Below are 19292 nucleotides of genomic sequence, written 5' to 3' on the forward strand. Positions count from 1 at the left end.
AGTAAAAAGAACACTGGGTACCTTTGTCTGTTTGTTTCCTTTGATGCTTTTTTTATTCTAAGGGTTATAATCTATTGCTATCATTATTTATTTTGTTGTTTAAATTATACAAGTATTGTTCATTAGGAGCCCCTTCATGTTAGCTCCTGAGTCTTTTTGATATGTCCCATCAACTGGCAAGTATTTACTTGATTTCTGGCACAACAGTGTTCCAGGCTCATCTTGTACTTTCCCTACCAACTACCAGCCATTTTCCCAGGAGCCCTGGTCAGAAAATACCACTTTAGACAGCATAAACTTTTGAAATTGCCCCCATATTATAGTAGGAATTTGCTATCCCTTTTACCAACAAAGTTGTCAAGTTTTTTTTTTTTTTTTTTTTTTTTCCGATTAGGGAAGTTGTAGGTTTACAGAAAAATCATGAATAAAATAGAGTTCCCATATACCACCCTATTTTTAACACCTTGCATTAGTGTGGTACATTTGTTACAATTCATGAAAGAACAACTTTACAATTGTTCAGTGCAAGTTTTTTTTTTTTTTTTAATTCAGTTTTATTGAAATATATTCACAAACCATACAGTCATCCATGGTATACAATCAACTGTTCACAGTATGATCATATAGTTATGCGTCCATCACCACAATCTATTTCTGAACATTTTCCTTACATCAGAAAGAATAAGAATAAGAATAAAAAATAAAAGTGAAAAGAGAATACCCAAACCATCCCCCCATCCCACCCTATTTATCATTTAGTTTTTACTCCCATTTTTCTACTGATTTTTTTTTCAATTTTTTAACTTTGTTTATCAAAAAATTAAAAACAAACAGGCAAACAACAACCAAAAAAACCCCACAACATTTCAAACAAAGCAATGGATTAAGGAAAACAAATAACCTAAAATAACTACTTTGCTTCCAATATGTTCCTACCATACCCCAAGAAAATTAATAAACCATGTCCAAACAGAGGAGTAAGAAAAACAAATAATCTAAAATAACTACATTGCTTCCAACATGTTCCTACCATACCCCAAGAAAATTAACAACCCCTAAGAAAATAAAGGAATAAGAGAAAAAAAAAACCTAAAATAACTCTATTGCTTCCAACATGATCTTACTATATCCAAGAAAGTTTACAAACCATAATCATTCCTGAGCATTCCCATAACATTGAGATTACCCTCCATAGTTTATCTGTTCTTATTAGACTGTCATTCCCCCTCCACTAATTGGTATCTCTAGGTCCCCTACATTCTACAGTATAAAACATTGTACATTTTTCTCAGTGCAAGTTTTTAAAATGTGGTATTGTAAGTCTGGTTCTGCAGAAATAATTAGTAAACATTTCAAATATTTTAACCTTTAGCATATCAGGAAAAGGTTATCATATTTACTGTCTGGGTCCAATAGATCCTTTTTATTTTTTATATTTAAGTCATTTTATAAATAATTTAAAGGGGTAAGAATAAAGATATAGAGAAAACAACAAAATAAAAATTTAAACATAGCAAACCAAATTCTTATTCCTTATTTTTCTGGTTTTGTCAGTATACATGCCTGAAATGGGCAATGGCCTTTCAATGTAGCTAACTGCTGAGCAGCCATTATGTATGAATCTGGAATTATTCATCTCATAAATATTGATTCATAATTTTAAACACATCTCTAGAAAGTTTCAGCTCACTAGTCTTGTTCTTCTTGCATAAACTTTGTCATGATGCAATACTTCTGAAAACACTGAAGCTCATGATTTAGTAGAAAAGAGAATGAACCATCTTTTTGTTCCATAATTACAAACACATTTCCAGTTTTAGTTTTATAAACACCAGTTAGTTTGATCCATCCAATGAACTCTTTTTATTTCTACATAATCCCTCTCCTTCCATTCACCTTTGTATATACATCTGCCTTCAGCATTTGTCCATTTATGAATAATATCAAGTAAATTTTGATGCAGAGATATAAGAGATGAAAGAATACAGCAAAACAGGATGGTCCAGTTTCTTGTTGCAAAATATTGCATAATAAAGTCCTTCCTATTCAAGGACCAACTGGATTCAAATATTATATTTCCTTTTTGCTTTTAGAAATACATTTTTTTACTCTTTGATTCTTGAGTTTGAGAAAATTTATCTATCCTAAAGTCTTATAATACAAGATTTTGCTTATGTGGGCAATTTCACTCCCATCAATAGAGTCTAGAGTGCTGCTTTCTTTTTGCCTTCGTCCTCTGATGCATCTAATAATTGTGGAATGTTTTCCTCTATCAGTTTTCTTCTCTTTCCCATTATGGGCAGAAATGAGAAATTCTGAATTCTTGACGTTCAACAAATGCTACAAAGAATGTGGCACAGTGGGTGTTTCCAGACTTCTTTTATACCTTCTTGAAAGGTGATGCATTACTTTGGACAACACAATAAGAAAACTGAAGAATTGTGTAATAGTGGTGAATTATTTATTTATTTATCAGCAATTGCATCATTGTTTTGTTTTCTTATTATTTTAGTTTTTTTTTTACTTGGGAATAATTGATAAGTGATGATTAATTAGCAAAGTATTTCAAGATATAGGATAAATAAGATCACTGAGATCCTATAATATATCTTAGGTTTATAAAATGATCAATGGACCCAAGTGATAATGGTTAGAGAATGAGTTTTAGGTTTATAAAATGATCAATGGACCCAAGTGATAATGGTTAGAGAATGAGTTTTATTCTATTAGAAAATAGGTAATTTTTCTCTTTGCTCTTTGGAAGGCCTCTAAGTAACAATAAAATCATGGACTATCAATCTTTACAAATAGTTAGAACTGTTAAACAAAGAAACTAAAAATGAAAATTGGACCCAGTGGACCCTGATGATATTACAAAGATTAAGAAGTTCGATTCAGTAAAATAGTGAATAAAAATAATAAGGAATATTGGTAAGACCTCTTCTTCCATAAACCTGATAATACTCCAGAATTGAATGCATAGTGAAACTAATCTCTTAATTTTCTTTTATTATCTTGGAGATCATATTGTGTTTCACAGGAAAATGCAGATATAATGAGCTGTGAGGAGTTAAAAAATTTGTTAAGTGGGGTGAACAGAGAACTAGACTAAGAGTCCGAGAAGTATAGCTCTAGGCGAGGCTTTGATATTAATTAGCTGTATTTCTTTGGGCTGAGCAATCGTGGAGATAACAGTAACAGAAAGAGCAGCTGACTTTGAAGAGAGCCATGACAAGAACGTGCTTCTTTGGACTCTTAACTTCCCTGCCTCTCGATTTTTTGATCTTTAATAGAGAAATTAGAATTCTGCCTCACTGGGTTATTATGAGTATTTGATGAACAGCTAGACACTGTAAGATCTGAAAGGCTGGAACTCTTAGTCATCTTTGCCTTTCCTATGTCTAGAAGTATGTAAGTCTAGAAGTGTCTAAGCATTTATTGAGTAAATGAATACATTATGTTAAGTTTATTTATAAACTGTGTATTATAAACTATAACATGCTGTACAATTACAAGGTCATTGAGTTTGTGCTCAATACGTTTGTGTTAAATGCCATACACATTTAAGGTCTTTTCTTTCCCTTTATTTTAAAAAACCTTCATGGAAAGAAGGCTTTAGTTTAATAAATGCCTCCTTTTACACAGATCCATTATTTATCAAATCAAGGAAAAGTGTGAGAGGAAAGCTTTGGAACACTTTCTAAAATTTGATATTTAAAATTGTAGATCTGTACTTACTTAGTCTTGTTTGTGATTATTAAGATGGCAGGCAATAATAAATCAATTTGCCATGGTCTTTTTTCCTAAGTTGACTGCTTCATAAATTCAGACATTTTTATTGTAGTGTCATAAATTTTAAAGATAAAATATCTTTGTATATGCTTTGAGCTTCCATAGTTTAAAAATAATACTTTGAATTTTTCTCTTAATCTAAATAAAAATTTAAAAAAAATCTTTATGCCTATCTTTTCCCCTTCTCCTTTAACTCATTTATTACAAATCTTATGAGAAATTGACTTGAATAATTTCTTTAACCATTAGTCTCTGCATTTTAAATATAATCTCCATTTCATATATCAGGAAACCAGCACTGTTAAGAAATCCTAGGGAGACCGATTTGAAAGTTACAGCCGTTTTTCCTTTATTGAGCCACATAACCTACTCAGCAAAAAGAAAGAAATCTAATTTGGATTTACACATGTAATTTGTTTAATTCACTAATTAGTTTGGTCATAGTAATCGCTCAGTTAAGGATTTTGCTATAAATTTGGTGAATGTTTATTCTAGCACCATTCAATTCCCCTGCAAAGTCATTTATGCTTCTGACAGAAAAATTAGAGTCTAAGGTTTGATGACTATCAGTGTGATCCATGGTTTAATTCTTACAGAAATTTGCCAGAGCTTGAACTATAAGTGTTTTGTTAGCCTTAGTGTGTGGTTTCTGTGTATGTGAGATGCTGTCATTTCATCCTTATTTGTCTCTTTCACTAAATATACATAAGAACTATATTTAATCTTTGGATGACATTGAGCCAAAAATATCATAGAGGAAATTCTTGAATTGAGAGTGAGGCTGGGATAGATATTATTTAAGGTCTCTTGTAACTCTTCAAATCCTATGCTGTTATTATATCCCAGCAAGCAAATATTATTACCATGGAACTTCAGTAATACTTGGCCATTGACTGGGTTCTTATCATCTTTTTCACAGATTCTTTTGTTATTTTTTTCCTTTAGATTTTTATTAACAATGAGTGGCAGAACTCAGAGAGTGGGAAAGCATTCCCTGTCTATAATCCAGCCACAGGGGAACAGGTGTGTGAAGTTCAAGAAGCTGACAAGGTATGTCTTTTTTGGAAAAAGATTCCTTGTAAAATAATTAGCTTCAAACAGCCAGTCAATGAACTTATGCTCTCTAGACAACACCACTTTCATTATCACCTTTCTCCTGAGAGTAGACAGTTCTTCCTTCATTTGGAGTGTTAATTCTCTTCAGTGTGCCTCTTTCCCTCTAACAGGCAGATATAGACAAAGCAGTGCAGGCAGCCCGACTGGCATTCTCTCTTGGTTCAGTGTGGAGAAGGATGGATGCTTCAGAAAGAGGACATCTGTTGGATAAGCTTGCAGACTTGGTGGAACGAGACAGAGCATTTCTTGCAGTAAGTAGCCTAACTTTAAGTCTTTACCAAAATTTTACCATTCCACTGGAATTTAGTTTCCTCAGTCTTTATGGAAATATCATGTGAAGCAGACCTGGGGAGAAAGCTAAAAATGCATAATACTTATGAAAAACAAGATTTTGGGGATCATTTGGAGAAGTGGAAGATCAGTTGAGAGTCTCTTTTCACTGAATTTTGAAGAACAGATTCATAGCTTCCCATGACAAGTGAGGACCTTCCTTCCCACTCTTCACCATTGCCAAACAAAACAAAACAAAAACAAATAAAAAACAAAACAGGAGAGTCACCACCATGCTTGCAGAAAACCAATGCCAAATGATTCTTTTGAGAATCAAGTAGGACTAGTTTTTAACCTCCTGAGAGTCAATTCCTCTTGACTAAGAAGGATCCTTCAGAAGCGGAGGGCATAATATGGATCTCTCATACACTCCTCCATTTATTCTTCTGTTGCTTTCTAGTAACAATAGAAAGCAGAAAGAGAGCAGGGGGCAACAAATTTCTTTCACTGTAACCATCATTTTCTCACACAAGCAGTTTCCCTCTCCTAGTGTTAATTTAGAAATGTGTCTGCTGTACCTCCAGGGATCTCTAGGTACCCCAGGGATTGCCACCTGGTTGACCCACATTTGATCAATTAATATTTAGTGCTTCCTTGTTTAGTCAGCATTCATGGCATTCAATGTATGAGCACTGCCCTGCTCTCTAATTAGGAACACAGATCACCATTAGGCTTGGGTCAGGGGAGTGAAGCACTGGTCCCCTTCCTCACTAGCACTCCAGCCCTGGCCCTTCCCTCCTACCACCCCCCTCTGGGATCTTGTCATATTATGAAAACAAAAATGTTTCCTTTTTGGAGATGTTTTGGAACTCCAGCTATCCATAACATTTATTTGTGTATAACAAACATTTTCTAATCTGGTACTCCAAGGATTACTGTTCCCCTGAGATGGTTGGGTGTATTGTGAAAGTTCAGTGAAATAATTCCTTCTTGGAGATTGATAGACACTTAACATATTAGAGGCTCTGAAAAGCTCTACTCAGTGTTTCAAATTTATTTGCGCCTGAACATTACTATTTTTTTTTTTGACTCCCTATAAATATCGTACAAAACTGAGTTCTTTGGAATACCTTGGGGAATGCTAGTGTATATGTTTGTCTCCTTGCTCGATTGTGATTTCCTTGAGAATGAAAATTGTATTTTATTTCTTTATTTTTCATATTCTTAGCATAGTTCCTGGCACATAAATGATCAACAGGGGCACATAGATGGTCAGTAAGGGTCTATTTGAATTAAATATATGCAATATCATTCACATTAGCATAACAGTAAGTACTAGAAAATGACATAGTTCATTTCTGCAGTTATATTTTCATATTATAAAATTCAAATGCCATTCTTTTTCTGCCGTATGTCTCGCTGTGATCAAGTCCCTTTCTCCAACATACCTAAATGTGTTTCCTAGTTTTAAATACTCCTAAGCCATGAGAGGAGTGAGTTTTATTGAGAATACAGAGCACCTCCTGACCAGAAAATGGAAGTTAACATTGCATCCAACTAAACACAATTGAAAATAGATATGAGACTGGCAATTTTCACGTAAATGTGGCTAGTGTTAGTAGGACCATTTACGAGGGACCATTTAGGTGCCAGATTCTGGATATTGACTCTCTGCTTTACTCCGTACTCTGTATTCTTCAGTTCTTTGCTTGCTGCATGCTAACTCATGGAAAATGTTAATACCCAGCTCATGAACATATAAATGTTCTAAAAAGTACTGGAAAATTGTTTAGATAGGTTCCTTTTATTAAGGTGAACCAGTAGACAGTGCCAAGTAATGGGATATTTTTAAATGAGTTTCATCTTATATTCATAATAAGTAGATAAATTGCACTATAAGTAACAGTATTTTCTTGAATGGAAAATATTTCAATTTTAACTTTGTTAGCAATCAAATAGCTTTCACATCAGTATACTTTATAAAATGTCCTTATAGAGAAAGGAATGAGATCACATATTTTTTATTTCATTTGTTAGACTTATGTCACCTTTAATATCTCTCAAGTCAAAACACTCTTTTTGATTTCAGTGTGTTCATTTGTCATTCTGTTTGTTACGGACTTAACCAATTTAGAAACATGTCATTAAATTAACAGCATCCATAGTCTAAAGCTGTTTAATATCACTATTTTCATTAAATGGACCAGGCACTTTAGGCTTAATAGATAATGGTTGTTAACATAAATGTTTATCAAAAAACCCAGCTCTTTAGTTGTTAAAGTATGAGCTGCCCAAGAGGAGATCTTGTTTATTTGGTGGTAATAAATAAACTAGCTGTGCGCTGTGGATACTCCTTTTCTCAGTAGGGGTCTTGGCAGCTGTGGAGGACATTTTATGTTCTCCTTGGTTGTTTAAAGAGCCTGTGTCCCCATTCCTCTTTATGGATTCAGATTACTGGCATAGATTCCAAAACATTCCCATTCAGCTCTGATCATTAATATAACAGAGATGTTGTGTTTATGTATTTGGATAGTGGTTACTGGAAACACCCACACACAAGACCATGCACATATGTACTCACAGTGGCTTTTACTAAAAACTGAACCAAATTGACTGTACTAAGTCTTTTTATTTGGGAAAACAGAGTAAATCGGGTATGCATTACCATTCATGCTCATTTATATTCTCTTTCTTTTCTTCTGCCCTAGAAATTATGTAGCGTATCACCAGAAAATCACTGGGCTTAATTTCTCTCCATTTATTTTCCTACAGACCATGGAATCTCTAAATGGTGGCAAACCATTCCTCCAAGCTTTTTACGTGGATTTACAGGGTGTCATCAAAACTCTCCGGTATTATGCAGGCTGGGCTGATAAAATTCATGGGATGACTATTCCTGTAGGTATGTGAAATTTGAGTAAGTTAAAAATGGAAATGTGAAGCTCCACCAGTAACACACTTTGACTACCATCCACAAACAGCAGTAATACAGAACTCAAATATGTGCACACTTAAAGTAGCTTGAGCTGAACAAAAAAGCAAACAAATTATGTCATTAACTCTGATAATGGCCTTATTTCTATGGGTAGACATTCTGCATGTAAGTTCAAGGGTAACTCACTTAAATCAATACATCAGTCACCTAATGAACAGGTATATATTTGTCATCTTGCTAAATGTTTAGCTCTGTACTAGATTAGATGTTGGGGATATAGAGGGGCATTGGGTGGAAAAAAGGTTGGGAAAAATCTCAAGAAAATTAAAACTTGATCCTTGCCTTCATGAAACACAAGACTATTCATTTGGAATAAAATACTCTAAAATGTTAACGTTTGTTGTCTCTTATTAGTAAGATTATGGATGATTTTTCATTTCTTTTTAAAATATTTTCTCTATTTCTTGTAATATCAATGAAACACTTTTGGAACCTATAAAAAGATCAACAACCAACAATCCTGACCTTTTTTTGTTTTTAAGATCCAAATCAGAAGACAAAAACCAACAATTATGAAAACAATTAGAGTTCTCTACATGAGGTTATAATTAGGTGCTAAGTTATTTAAAGAAGAATGAGAGTCTAAGACTAAAGTAGTCAGACGGGGAGTCTTTAATTGTAACAGTTAATTAGTAACAGCTAATACCTATTGATTCTTTCCCAACATCCCCAAGAGGACTTTACTGTTAACACCCCCAGTTTATAGAGGAGAGAACTGAGACCTTGAGAAGTTAATTTTCCTAATTCACACAGAAAAAAAGGTTTAGAGCTAAAGTTTTTATGTTAGAGACTAGGCTTTTGATTCCTTCCCCAGAGGATCCATCTTAGATACTGGGAAGAAGAGATATCATTACAGGAAAGGGTGGAACTAAAAGAGACATGAGGATGTTAGGGATGCTGAGTAGACATAAGGAGAGGAATATGTATTTATTGAGTGGATGCTAGATGCAGCTAAGTACTGGGCCAGGTGTTCCACCTGTGGTGTCTCTGGAACACAGCCTGCTTTTGATGGAGAATATATACTAAGGAGATTGGAAGGTAATGCTGGGTACTTTGCTCCTGTTAGGGCCTTCCTAGGCAGGCTAAGGAATATTGATTTACCAGGAAAGGGATGGTTTGGCTAGTAGTGCAGATGGATTAGAGCAATGCTTCTCAAACTTTAATGTACATATGAATCACCTGGGACCTTCTTAAAGTGCAGATTCTTCTTCAAGTCTGTAGGTCTGGGGTAGAGCCTGAGATTCTGCATTCTTAACTAGCTTCCAGGTGTTGCCCATGCAGCTGGTCCTCTACTTGAAGAGCAAGCCAAGGATACAGATATCTGGGCCAAGCAAATTGGCTGTTATGATACCTTATCTAGGCATGGAGCAATAAGGCAACAGGTCAGAGTGAGAGTGGAGGAGGGACAGAGATGAGATTTCCAAAGGACTATTTTAAAATTACCTCCATGAGTGGTGGTGACATGTAGAATATTAGCCTTTAGAAAATGGATTTCAGACTATAGGCTCTCTTCCTCACCACCCAGAGGTTTTTCTTTTTCAGCAGCCTCAGAAGGATGGAGATGATTGCTCTTCAGGAATGTTAGAATCTTAGTTCAGTCCTGGCTCAAAGAATATCACAGAACCACTGTTCTCCAGCATCACTTGCTGGATTTGGGGATGGCCTTGGTGTGAGCATACCTCTTTGAGGGCCTGAGGAACTAAAACCTTTATCTAAAGACAGAACATTTGTCATACTTTTTGGGTTGGCCTCTCCTATTTCAAAGGTCCTAGCTTTTGTTTGTTTGTTTGCTTGTTTTTTTACCTTTCACCTACACCTGTCACTTCACGATTAGAGCAAAAAATAAGTTCCAGACATTTTATTCTCTTTTCAAAAGATCTACAGGTATCTCAGGAATAAGGTGAAATGCAAGGCTGTGCATGTAAATCTCTATTAGGTCTAACAGCATCTTGGTTTTCTTCTACATCCTCAGAAGACCCTGATCAAATGAAGATTTATTGGAATCTCTGAAAACGTCTGAAACTTTAATGTAATTTTATCTGGCAAAAGAGGTGATTGGTCCGTAAGACTCACTGTTTTCATCTGATGCTCTGTGGAAATATTTACCTGGGAGTTAGAAATACAAGGCTTAGAAAATGCTTTCACAATAAGTTCTTCCCCATTCTGCAGAAACTGATGTTACTCCTGTGAAGGAAAAAGAAAGGAAATCTTGTAAAGACTAATATTTTATTTCCTTATTTTTCTTAAAGTGAATTTAGAGGGATATCAGGACAAGGGCCTCTCCATAGGGTTGGGTCTGTAGGCAGAGCTCCCGGGAGGCTGGGATTTGGGGTGCCTCAAGCAGATGAATAAAGAAGGCAAAAGTGTGCTTGGCAGCCAGTTTACTTCTCTGTTCCAGTTTTAGAAATATTTGGGCTTGCCTGTGGGCTGCTGAGAATTAGGTCAACGACCCCTTTGGCTAATCCAGTACTTAGTAAATCTAGCTGGACTACAGAGGAGGGTTATAGGGGAAGAATAGGGAAAGGGTTGTTACAATTATTCATTTATTCTAAAATTTATGCGGTCAATTAATCCATCTGTGTTTGTCATTTTAACTCCACAAAATCAGCTTGATTTTGTCTGTGCATACTTGACTTTTCCCACAGTGAAATCTGGAATATAAGAAGGCCTTTAACACATGAGGTCTTTATTGCATTACATACATTTTCCAGTGAAACATCTTAATTTTATGTTTGGGATTATAACATAAAGAAATAATGTAGTTTATATTTGCAAAGCATACGATAGTGCAAAATGTTCTTTCCCATACAGGATCTCATTTGACCTACATTATGCTTCTTTGAGGCAGGCTGGATTTGAAGAGGTATTGCACTCATTTTATAGCTGAGAAAATAAAACAATAAGGGTTTAGTAACTTGAGCAAGGTCACATGACTAGTAAGTGGCAGGGCTGAGATTCACACCTAAGTCTCTCTGCCTAAGCTGCCTTCTTACGTAGATCAGTTCAGCAGCAAAAGAAGATGAAGAAACCAGTCACCTTGTTGAGGACTTTAACAAGATCTTTTAAATTAATGTATCTAGGGTCCAGTCTTTTCAAGATAGTGTTTATGAATCTCCAGTATCCTGGAGCATTTAAGTTTATGGATTTCTCTACCTAGCTCATGTGGATGAAGGAGGCTGTCATAGTGAAGGCCAGCGATGAAAAGTGCACAAGTTTGTCTGGTCCCCCATAAAAAAATAAACCTGAGAGGTTTAAAAGATTTTTAACTGTAAGAATATTTTGCTTTGCTACATTAATCATATGACATGGTTCATTCAGCTTAGCATCTGTGATACTAGAGGATAAGGAACCAAAATGAATGGGAAGAATTTTGCTACCGTGTCTTTCAGTCCTTCACATTTAGATAGGAAGGTTGGAGCTATGTACCATATAATGGGAAGAGCTCGCTCTTTACCTCCTCTGCTAGATATCAACTTCAACCTCTCATTCATTCATACATTCATTTACTCAACAGATTCTTTTTGAGCACCTGCTATGTTTCAGGCACTATGTTAGGCACAGGGGATAGGTGAGCAAGACAGAGTCTCCTGCTCTTAAGATGTTCATAGAATAAAAAGGAAAACAAAGTAGACAAGCAGTTGCAATACAGTGTGACTTATTCAGATGGGGAAGTGTGAAGTTCGATGGGACTTCATAAGAGAGGCATCTCACTGAGTATTAAGGTTGGGGTAGATTATCAAAGGAATACTATGTCTCGTCATACTCTTTATCCACAAGAATTTATAATATTAGCTATATTTTATTTTATATTAAAACCTGACTTGAGAGATGAGAAAAGCACATTGATTAGTCTTCTTGCTTTATAACGTATTCTAAAAACAGATTATATGGTTATTTTCATCTTGGTGTTTTAAGTAAATTATTACTAGAAATATTCCATAAATACCATATACTCTTCATATTAGTCCTCAAACACATATTAAACTTCGTTTGAATGAAAAAATGAAGTCAGACTTTCTGACAGCGTTCCAGGAAGGCTTCCTGGAGAAGGAGGTAGGATATTTTTGCAGAATTGTGCAATCCCAATATGATTCACAAGGGTCTTGATGTTGTTCCATTTATGACATTGCCCATTACTTCCCTCTGGAGCCAGGATTCAAAGCCATTCTCTCTGACCATAAATTCCATGCTTTGATCCTTCTACTATGGAAACTCCTAATTATGATGATAAATAATAATCATTACTATGATTTATTGGTCACTTTCTTTGGACCACTTATCTCTAATCTCATAGCAATCCTGCAGAGGAAGCATTTTTTTGCCCATTTGATGATTTTAAACCAATATCAAAATCCTGTTCATACACCTGCTCCTTTCATGTCTACAGCCTCTTTGTGATGGAGGAAGAATCAAAGCTTATTTTTAATTCACAGAAGGAGAAATGGAGAGTAATTGATTTGCATTACCTTTGATTTTTCCCTGTAAGAAGTATTGATTTTATTGATTTTGTGGTATATAAGCTGAGAAAATATAGCCCATTCTTTAAGCTGAATTTTGACATAAAAATGCCCATAGGATATGTTAGCATGCAGAAAACTTTAAAAACCACCCAAGCTATAAGTAATTATTTATCTGTTTTGCTCCATTCCAATTTTACTTGTTAAACTAGGCTAAAAATTTACAAAGATACTGACCCAGATCTTCTGATTTTGCCTTCTGTCAGCTTGATTTAGTTTAGTGTTCTCAACAGAGAATGGACAAAGTGGATTCTTGCTCCATCAGAATAAGAGTTAGGAGCTATCTGCTCCTCCCACCTAACAGGAAGGGGTTGGTAGTTAGTGGAAAAGGAATTGGTGGTGACAAGAGATGGTGAAGTCTGCTTCAGATGCAATCTCTTTGAAATGGTAAGGCTTAAAAGGACCTTAGGAACCCTTAAAACCAATCTCCTTATTTACAGATAAAGAAACTGAGGTCCAGAAAAGTAAACTGACTTTTTTTCAAAATCATATAGTAAATTAGTGGTAGAGCTAAGAAAATTTCATGACAGTCTCAGGAACATGTAATCTAACTTCTTAGAAGCTACCAGAAGACTTCTGGGAAGAACCGTGGTAGTACCAGTTCATACCAATATAAAATTTCAGTGTTTGTGTGGGTATCTATAGAGTTTATCATAGCAGCTGCAAAATGATCAGTGCCAAAATGCATAGAGATCTGCTAGGGGAGATAATGGAATAGTTCAGTGCAGTTGGTCTAACTCTTTAATACTAGGCTTATCAGAAGGGTTGCCAGCAACTTGAAAGGTAATTCTGTACACACATTGGAGATTTAATTATGCTACATATTTTATGCTATCAAATAAACTCATTTTATTATTATAGTTATATAAAATTTGCGACAGTTCTTGAAATGCCCTTTGTATTATAATTGGGAGCAATTTCTTGGGAACTGTACTTTGATAAATTTCTCCTCAATTTCTCAATGTCTCTCCAGTTTAATTTGATGAATTTCCAACAAAGAACATAGAATAGTGGCTCAACTTCTCAGAAATATGGAAGAGGTTTATTTTATTACTCAGTTCTAGAGATGGCTCAATACATGCATATTCACTAAAATTTGATCCATAGTTCAACAAAAGTAATAATACAATGAGATATTAAAGTTTTCATATTCTTGATGAGTTGTAAACTAATATTTGTTCATTGAAAACATGTATGCATGCACCAGAAAAGTTGTCTCTGACTGTGTCTTAAACCCTTTTTAAAAGCAGTATTTATTACTCTATTTTTAACATTTTTTGTGTGTGAAAGGGAAAAGAGGCTGAGAGAGAAAAAGTCTTGCACAGTATTAATGTGTAGTTTAGTATTGCTATCTTGGTATCTCATCTCTTAAGTCTTCTCTGCCATAGTCATGTTCTATCCTGTTGACTCAGATTGTGGTATTCGGAATATTTTTCTGGTGTCCTCATCAAATGCAGTCCTTTCTTGCTGGGTCTGAACCTTCTCTTGTAATGCTTCATATTTGGTAAGAAGCCTAAACAGCAGTTCTGAGTCTAGGTGGGGACTTTTTTCTATATCAAACTGATGAGCTTTTAACAAACACAAACCTGGAGAAATGAAGAGAATGAGCTCTTAAGTAATCCTGTCATATTTAGAGAGCATTATTAACATCAGAGATGAGCTGTGATTTTTCTTCTAGGCAGAGAAAAGTACTAATCATGTATCATCTTAGGCATAGAGGAGAGAAATAATACTGTCACCCCTCTGAGTCTCCTCTGCCTAGATGAAGGGGAGAGAATAGTTTGGTTCTGTCCCCCCACTTTCTGAGGGGAAGCATGTTGCTCCCTGTGTTAGTCCCTTTATAACTTAAAATACCTGAGTTTGTGCGAATTCTTTGTAAATGTACCAAATCCTCAAGAAATCATCTTCACCCTTCTTCACAAAAGTGCTGTCATTTTTTTTTACCTCATTTGCATACCTTCTTGACATCACACTTTGATTCTGTGGTGTGTAATTATCCACTTAAATCCAATACCTTCTTTACTAAAGGATCTTTAAACATATTTTATGAACAAGTCTGTTTTGAGGCAAATGTGTAAAGTTATCAGAGTAGCAAAACTAAATAAATAAAAATGAAGTCAGTTAACTCTAGTCCTCATGATGCTAGTGGACTCTCCTTTACCCTCTTGGTTCTTCTGGACCCTCTATGGAGTGAGGTCTGTGTACTTAAAGTAACGTCATCACCTAGGAGCTTGTAAAAGTACAGAATCTCAGGCCTTAACCCAGATTTACTGATTCAGAATCTGTATTTAATGAGATCTCCTGATGCTTTGTGTGCACATTTAAGTTTGGGAAGTACCACTCTAGAACAGTTTTTCCCATGTTGTATTGGTAGCATGCAATATGATTTTATATAGTAAACTAGTGAACATTTTTTGTTTTAATTGTTAGGTTTGACAAATCATAGAAGAAAATGTTACAAGCCCACCAAACCTGTTATTTCATAGATTTTCCTTAGGGTAAGGCTAAAATGTAGGTATTTAAATTTTTGAAAAGGTAAGTTGGCCTCAAAATGTATTAAGTAAATAATAGAGCAAGTGATACTTGAGTATTGCAAAAAAAAATTATGAAGTTGACTCTTGAGTGACTAGACTTTGAGTAACCCAGGTCAAGAAGATTGGTGGAAATTGGAACAGCTGTGAAGGACCTCAGCTCTGGGCACTACCGAGGGTGCCCATGGAAGCCATTGCTGTCCTGTTTTCCAGGCATCTCAGGGCAGAATATGGGTCCAGAGTAATTGTTCACTATCCAGATGGGTATATAGACTGCGCTCACAATGTCTAGGGGCTTTGCGTTTTTCTCCTGATACTCCCTGTTCTTCTAGGAGGAGTAAAGCAGCAAAATACTCTTTATTTACTACTTAAAGGATTAGTAAGGACTGGAAGATTCAGTCCTTCCCTTTTGCCAGCCTTTAGTTAAGTGTTTGGCAAGTCTGTGAAGTTTTTCAAAGACAGTTTTCACTCCTTGTAACTTGGGTTTCTCTTGAGACAGAATTATAGAGTCTAGTTCAGTTTCTCATGAAGTCAGCTTTTTAAGAATTTTGCCTATATTTTTGTCTTCTCTCTTTCATTTCTTAAGTAACTTTCAACATTATGTGAGTAATACAACTAAATTCCTGAGAATTTAGAATATAGAGGAGAAACATGCTTTATGAATTACCATACTAGCTTGTGTAGGTGCCTTGTTAAGCTTCTCTGAACGATTTGAGTTTTTAACGTGTGCTGCTAAACTAAACACCTGTGTTCTCTTTCAGTTCATCTTCCTTATTTTTTTCTTGGTCCATTTGCACTCCATCTTGACATTATATTCTGATTCTCTGGTCTGTCACTATCCCCCTAAATCCATCACCTTAGCCAAATTACTAAATTTAATTGGGGAGGATTTTCTTGCAAAAGAAATTCTCCACCATATTGATCAGTATTGTTGCTCTTCATGAAAAATGTTTCTACCTTTCCAGAGATTTATAAATTGAAGAATAGTGGTAACTTGCACTATTATTAATAGTGACATTTATCCAGAAGGTTTTTGAGTTGTTTGTGTACAAACCTAAGGAAATTTGATTTTTAAAGGATTGCTCAGACTTCTTGTCATTTTTGGACAGTTTCTACATGTTGGCTATTTTTTGTTGTAGTGGAGATATATTTTAAAATAATTTCCTTTCTACAGTTGCTGAATCTTACATTCTTCCTAATTTCTTTTATTTAAAATAATGTACATAAAAGAGTCAGGAGACAAAAATTGGGGGCAAACTTTGCAACACATATGACAAAGGCCTAATTTCCTTAATACATAGAACTCTTCAAGTCACTAAGTAAAAAATAAACAAACCATGAGTAAGTCAATAGAAAAAATGGCAGAGGATATAAACATGAAGAAAAAATTGAAAATTGCCAGCAAACATGAAAAGATGCTCACCTTTATACGTCATTAAACACAAATCAAAAAGAGTTGTTATTTTTCGCCTGTCAGATGGACTGAAATTAAAATGTTTGAGAAGCCCTAGTATTAGGATCATTATGAAGAAATACCATGTTGTTGCTGCAATAATTGTTCAACTTTTCTGAAGAGTGATTTGGCAGTATTTACCAAAATGTGAAATGCACATGCACTTTGACCCAGAAATTTCATAGATATGCAAAGACATATAAAATGACAATCTTCACAGCATTATTTATAGTGGCCTAAGTTGGAAGCAATCTATTGTCTCTCAGGAGAGTTTAGAGTAGCACCATAATTTATTGAGCCAATGAAATAGCATGCAGCTGTTTAAAAGAATATGCTTTCTTCATTTGAAAAAGGTGGTGGGAAACCTCAAAATAGAGAGGTCTGTGAGTAATATGATCCCATTTGTGTGATAAAAGAGGACAAAAGGATACTACATATACTTGTATGTGAATAAAAGTTTTGTGAAAAGATGCACCAGCAACAGATGACTGACTTCTGTGAAGAGTTACTGGAGATTAGAGATTGGGGAAAGAGAGAGAGAGACCTCCAGTTTAATGGTTTAAAAATGCGTTATTTTGAATTTAATTAAAACAGTTCTGTATGATAAGTGCCAGCGTTGAGAGTTGATGATAAAAAGTCTTAAGTAATTCACATCATTCCTCTTCCCCTATCCGCACACTCCTCCTCTCCCTACCTTTATCCTCAGCTCTGGTAGTAATGTTCTTCGTGAACATCAAGCCGAGGCTCTTCACTTTCCTTGGGGAGACTGCTTTGGAAAGAGAAAAATAGTGAAATGGCCAAAGAGTTGGCAATAGAAGGAAAATGAAGACCCTGCACAATACCAGAAATGAAAAGCTGTATGGTAAAAACAAACGATTCTTTGGTGAATTCAATTCACATTTCAAATAATTAGGAAAATAATAATGGCATTTTCCTAAAAAGAAGAACTTGCTTTGGACTGCCTGGGTAATCTGTCTCAATTGCCCCTTGCTCCTACAAGGAAGACTCGGCACAACTGACTGCCTTTAGCAGTCACATCTAGCACTCCGTTATTACAGGAACACCTATAAAAACCCACACGAATGGAAAACAGACAAAAGGGTTTCTTAAATTTCCCTCAAGCTCTTTATCTCTTAGCCCCTAGGCATACAATGATGCCTTCATTTCCATGACCAGCGTGAGGGTGGAGGCTTTGGGATAAGGATGAGTACTTTGAAGTGGACTTTCATATTCTTTATATTGGTCTGGACATGCCTGTGTTCCACAAGTACCCAGAACATGAGTTTCAACACCTGGACTGAGTTGGAAAACATACATTACTTTTATTCTTCACCTTTTCCAACTGTGCAGTATGCTAAATGTGCCCAGTAGCATTTTAATTAGTTTTTATTTTCAGTATTTCGGAATGTTATTTAAAAGTTTGAAATACCTCAGTTTTTACATCAAACAACTGTTCTACATTCAAGTGTCATTTTAATATTTAATGTAAAATTTAATATTTAATATTTTCCAGATTACAACTCCCCCTTCTCCCAGAGAACTTTTTTTAGTGTTGTTAAATTTGCCCTTCATTTTCGACTTAGTGGTCCTCTCCTCGGTACAGTTTGGGTGTCAGGGAGTCATATTCTGGAGAACCCGAGCCAAGTAATAGCTCTTTTACCAGCTTTCAGGCACAGTTAAGTGGGATTTTTTCCACTTCTTTTTTTTTTGTTGTTGCTCCCCTCTGCATTCTGCATATTTTCTTCTAGTCCAGACCCTCTAAGAATGACCATGCTCATTTCTTTCAGATGGAGACTATTTTACCTTTACAAGACATGAACCCATCGGAGTATGTGGGCAGATCATCCCGGTGAGTGTATCTCCTCACGCCTTGTATTTATTTTCATTTGAACCAGTTCTATTAAAGACACATAAAACAGGGACCTCAGTGATGTGTGTTTTCCATTACTGGGGGGGAAAAAAAAATGAGCTCATGTTGTTGGCATATCTTTAACAGCCTCCCTGCAAATGCTTATTTGAACAGGTTAATAGAGTTTCAGCTCCGTTACCAGGAGTTGAGTTCTCAAGTTGTGGAATTCTCATGATTAAAGTAGGCAATGCAAAGCACAGTGTATTAATAACCTGTGCTTGCTTATGGGTGTCCATTCTGCTTATGGAAAATTAATGCTCTGTAATATTTGCATGTTTATTTTTTAGAACTGTCACTCACAATCTTTCCAGGCATATTATTTTATATGGTCTTTTAATCCCATTCTTTCCCACTGTTTCTTTTCACAAGAATCTAGATAGAAGATGCTACAGAAGACACAGCAGTACAATTAACGTCACAGTCATAATTGAAACCATGCCAGGCTGTTGTGTGTCTTGTAAAGAGAAATAGATGTCGTGCTTAGTGTTTGGGTTGGAACATTAAACATTGTCCTTTCTTTTCTCTCTCTAATACACACCCTTGGCCCTATAGAAAACATTGAATCTGCTAAAAGTACTAGCTAACAGTTCTAGCAGGGATTGCAAGGGGAGACTCAAACAAATCTCTTACAGTATACAGCAAGAAGTTTTCTCTTGTAAAAATATAGGTCAATAATTCAAGATAATTTTTGACTTTGGGGGGCCAAAGA

The 19292-nt window shown here is 35.4% G+C and overlaps 1 protein-coding gene across 1 annotated transcript in view; it reads left to right on the forward strand.

Moving 5' to 3' along the window:
- Positions 1 to 19292, forward strand: part of ALDH1A2 (aldehyde dehydrogenase 1 family member A2) — a 123239-nt gene that overhangs the window by 42030 nt on the left and 61917 nt on the right. Inside the window, exons 2-5 of the mRNA XM_037835397.1 lie at positions 4738 to 4842; positions 5019 to 5159; positions 7951 to 8080; positions 18462 to 18523. Of these exons, the coding sequence (XP_037691325.1) occupies positions 4738 to 4842; positions 5019 to 5159; positions 7951 to 8080; positions 18462 to 18523 (438 nt within the window). The remainder of the gene's footprint in view (positions 1 to 4737; positions 4843 to 5018; positions 5160 to 7950; positions 8081 to 18461; positions 18524 to 19292) is intronic.

Source organism: Choloepus didactylus, chromosome 4 (genome assembly GCF_015220235.1).
Source record: "Choloepus didactylus isolate mChoDid1 chromosome 4, mChoDid1.pri, whole genome shotgun sequence".
Lineage (NCBI taxonomy): Eukaryota > Metazoa > Chordata > Mammalia > Pilosa > Megalonychidae > Choloepus > Choloepus didactylus.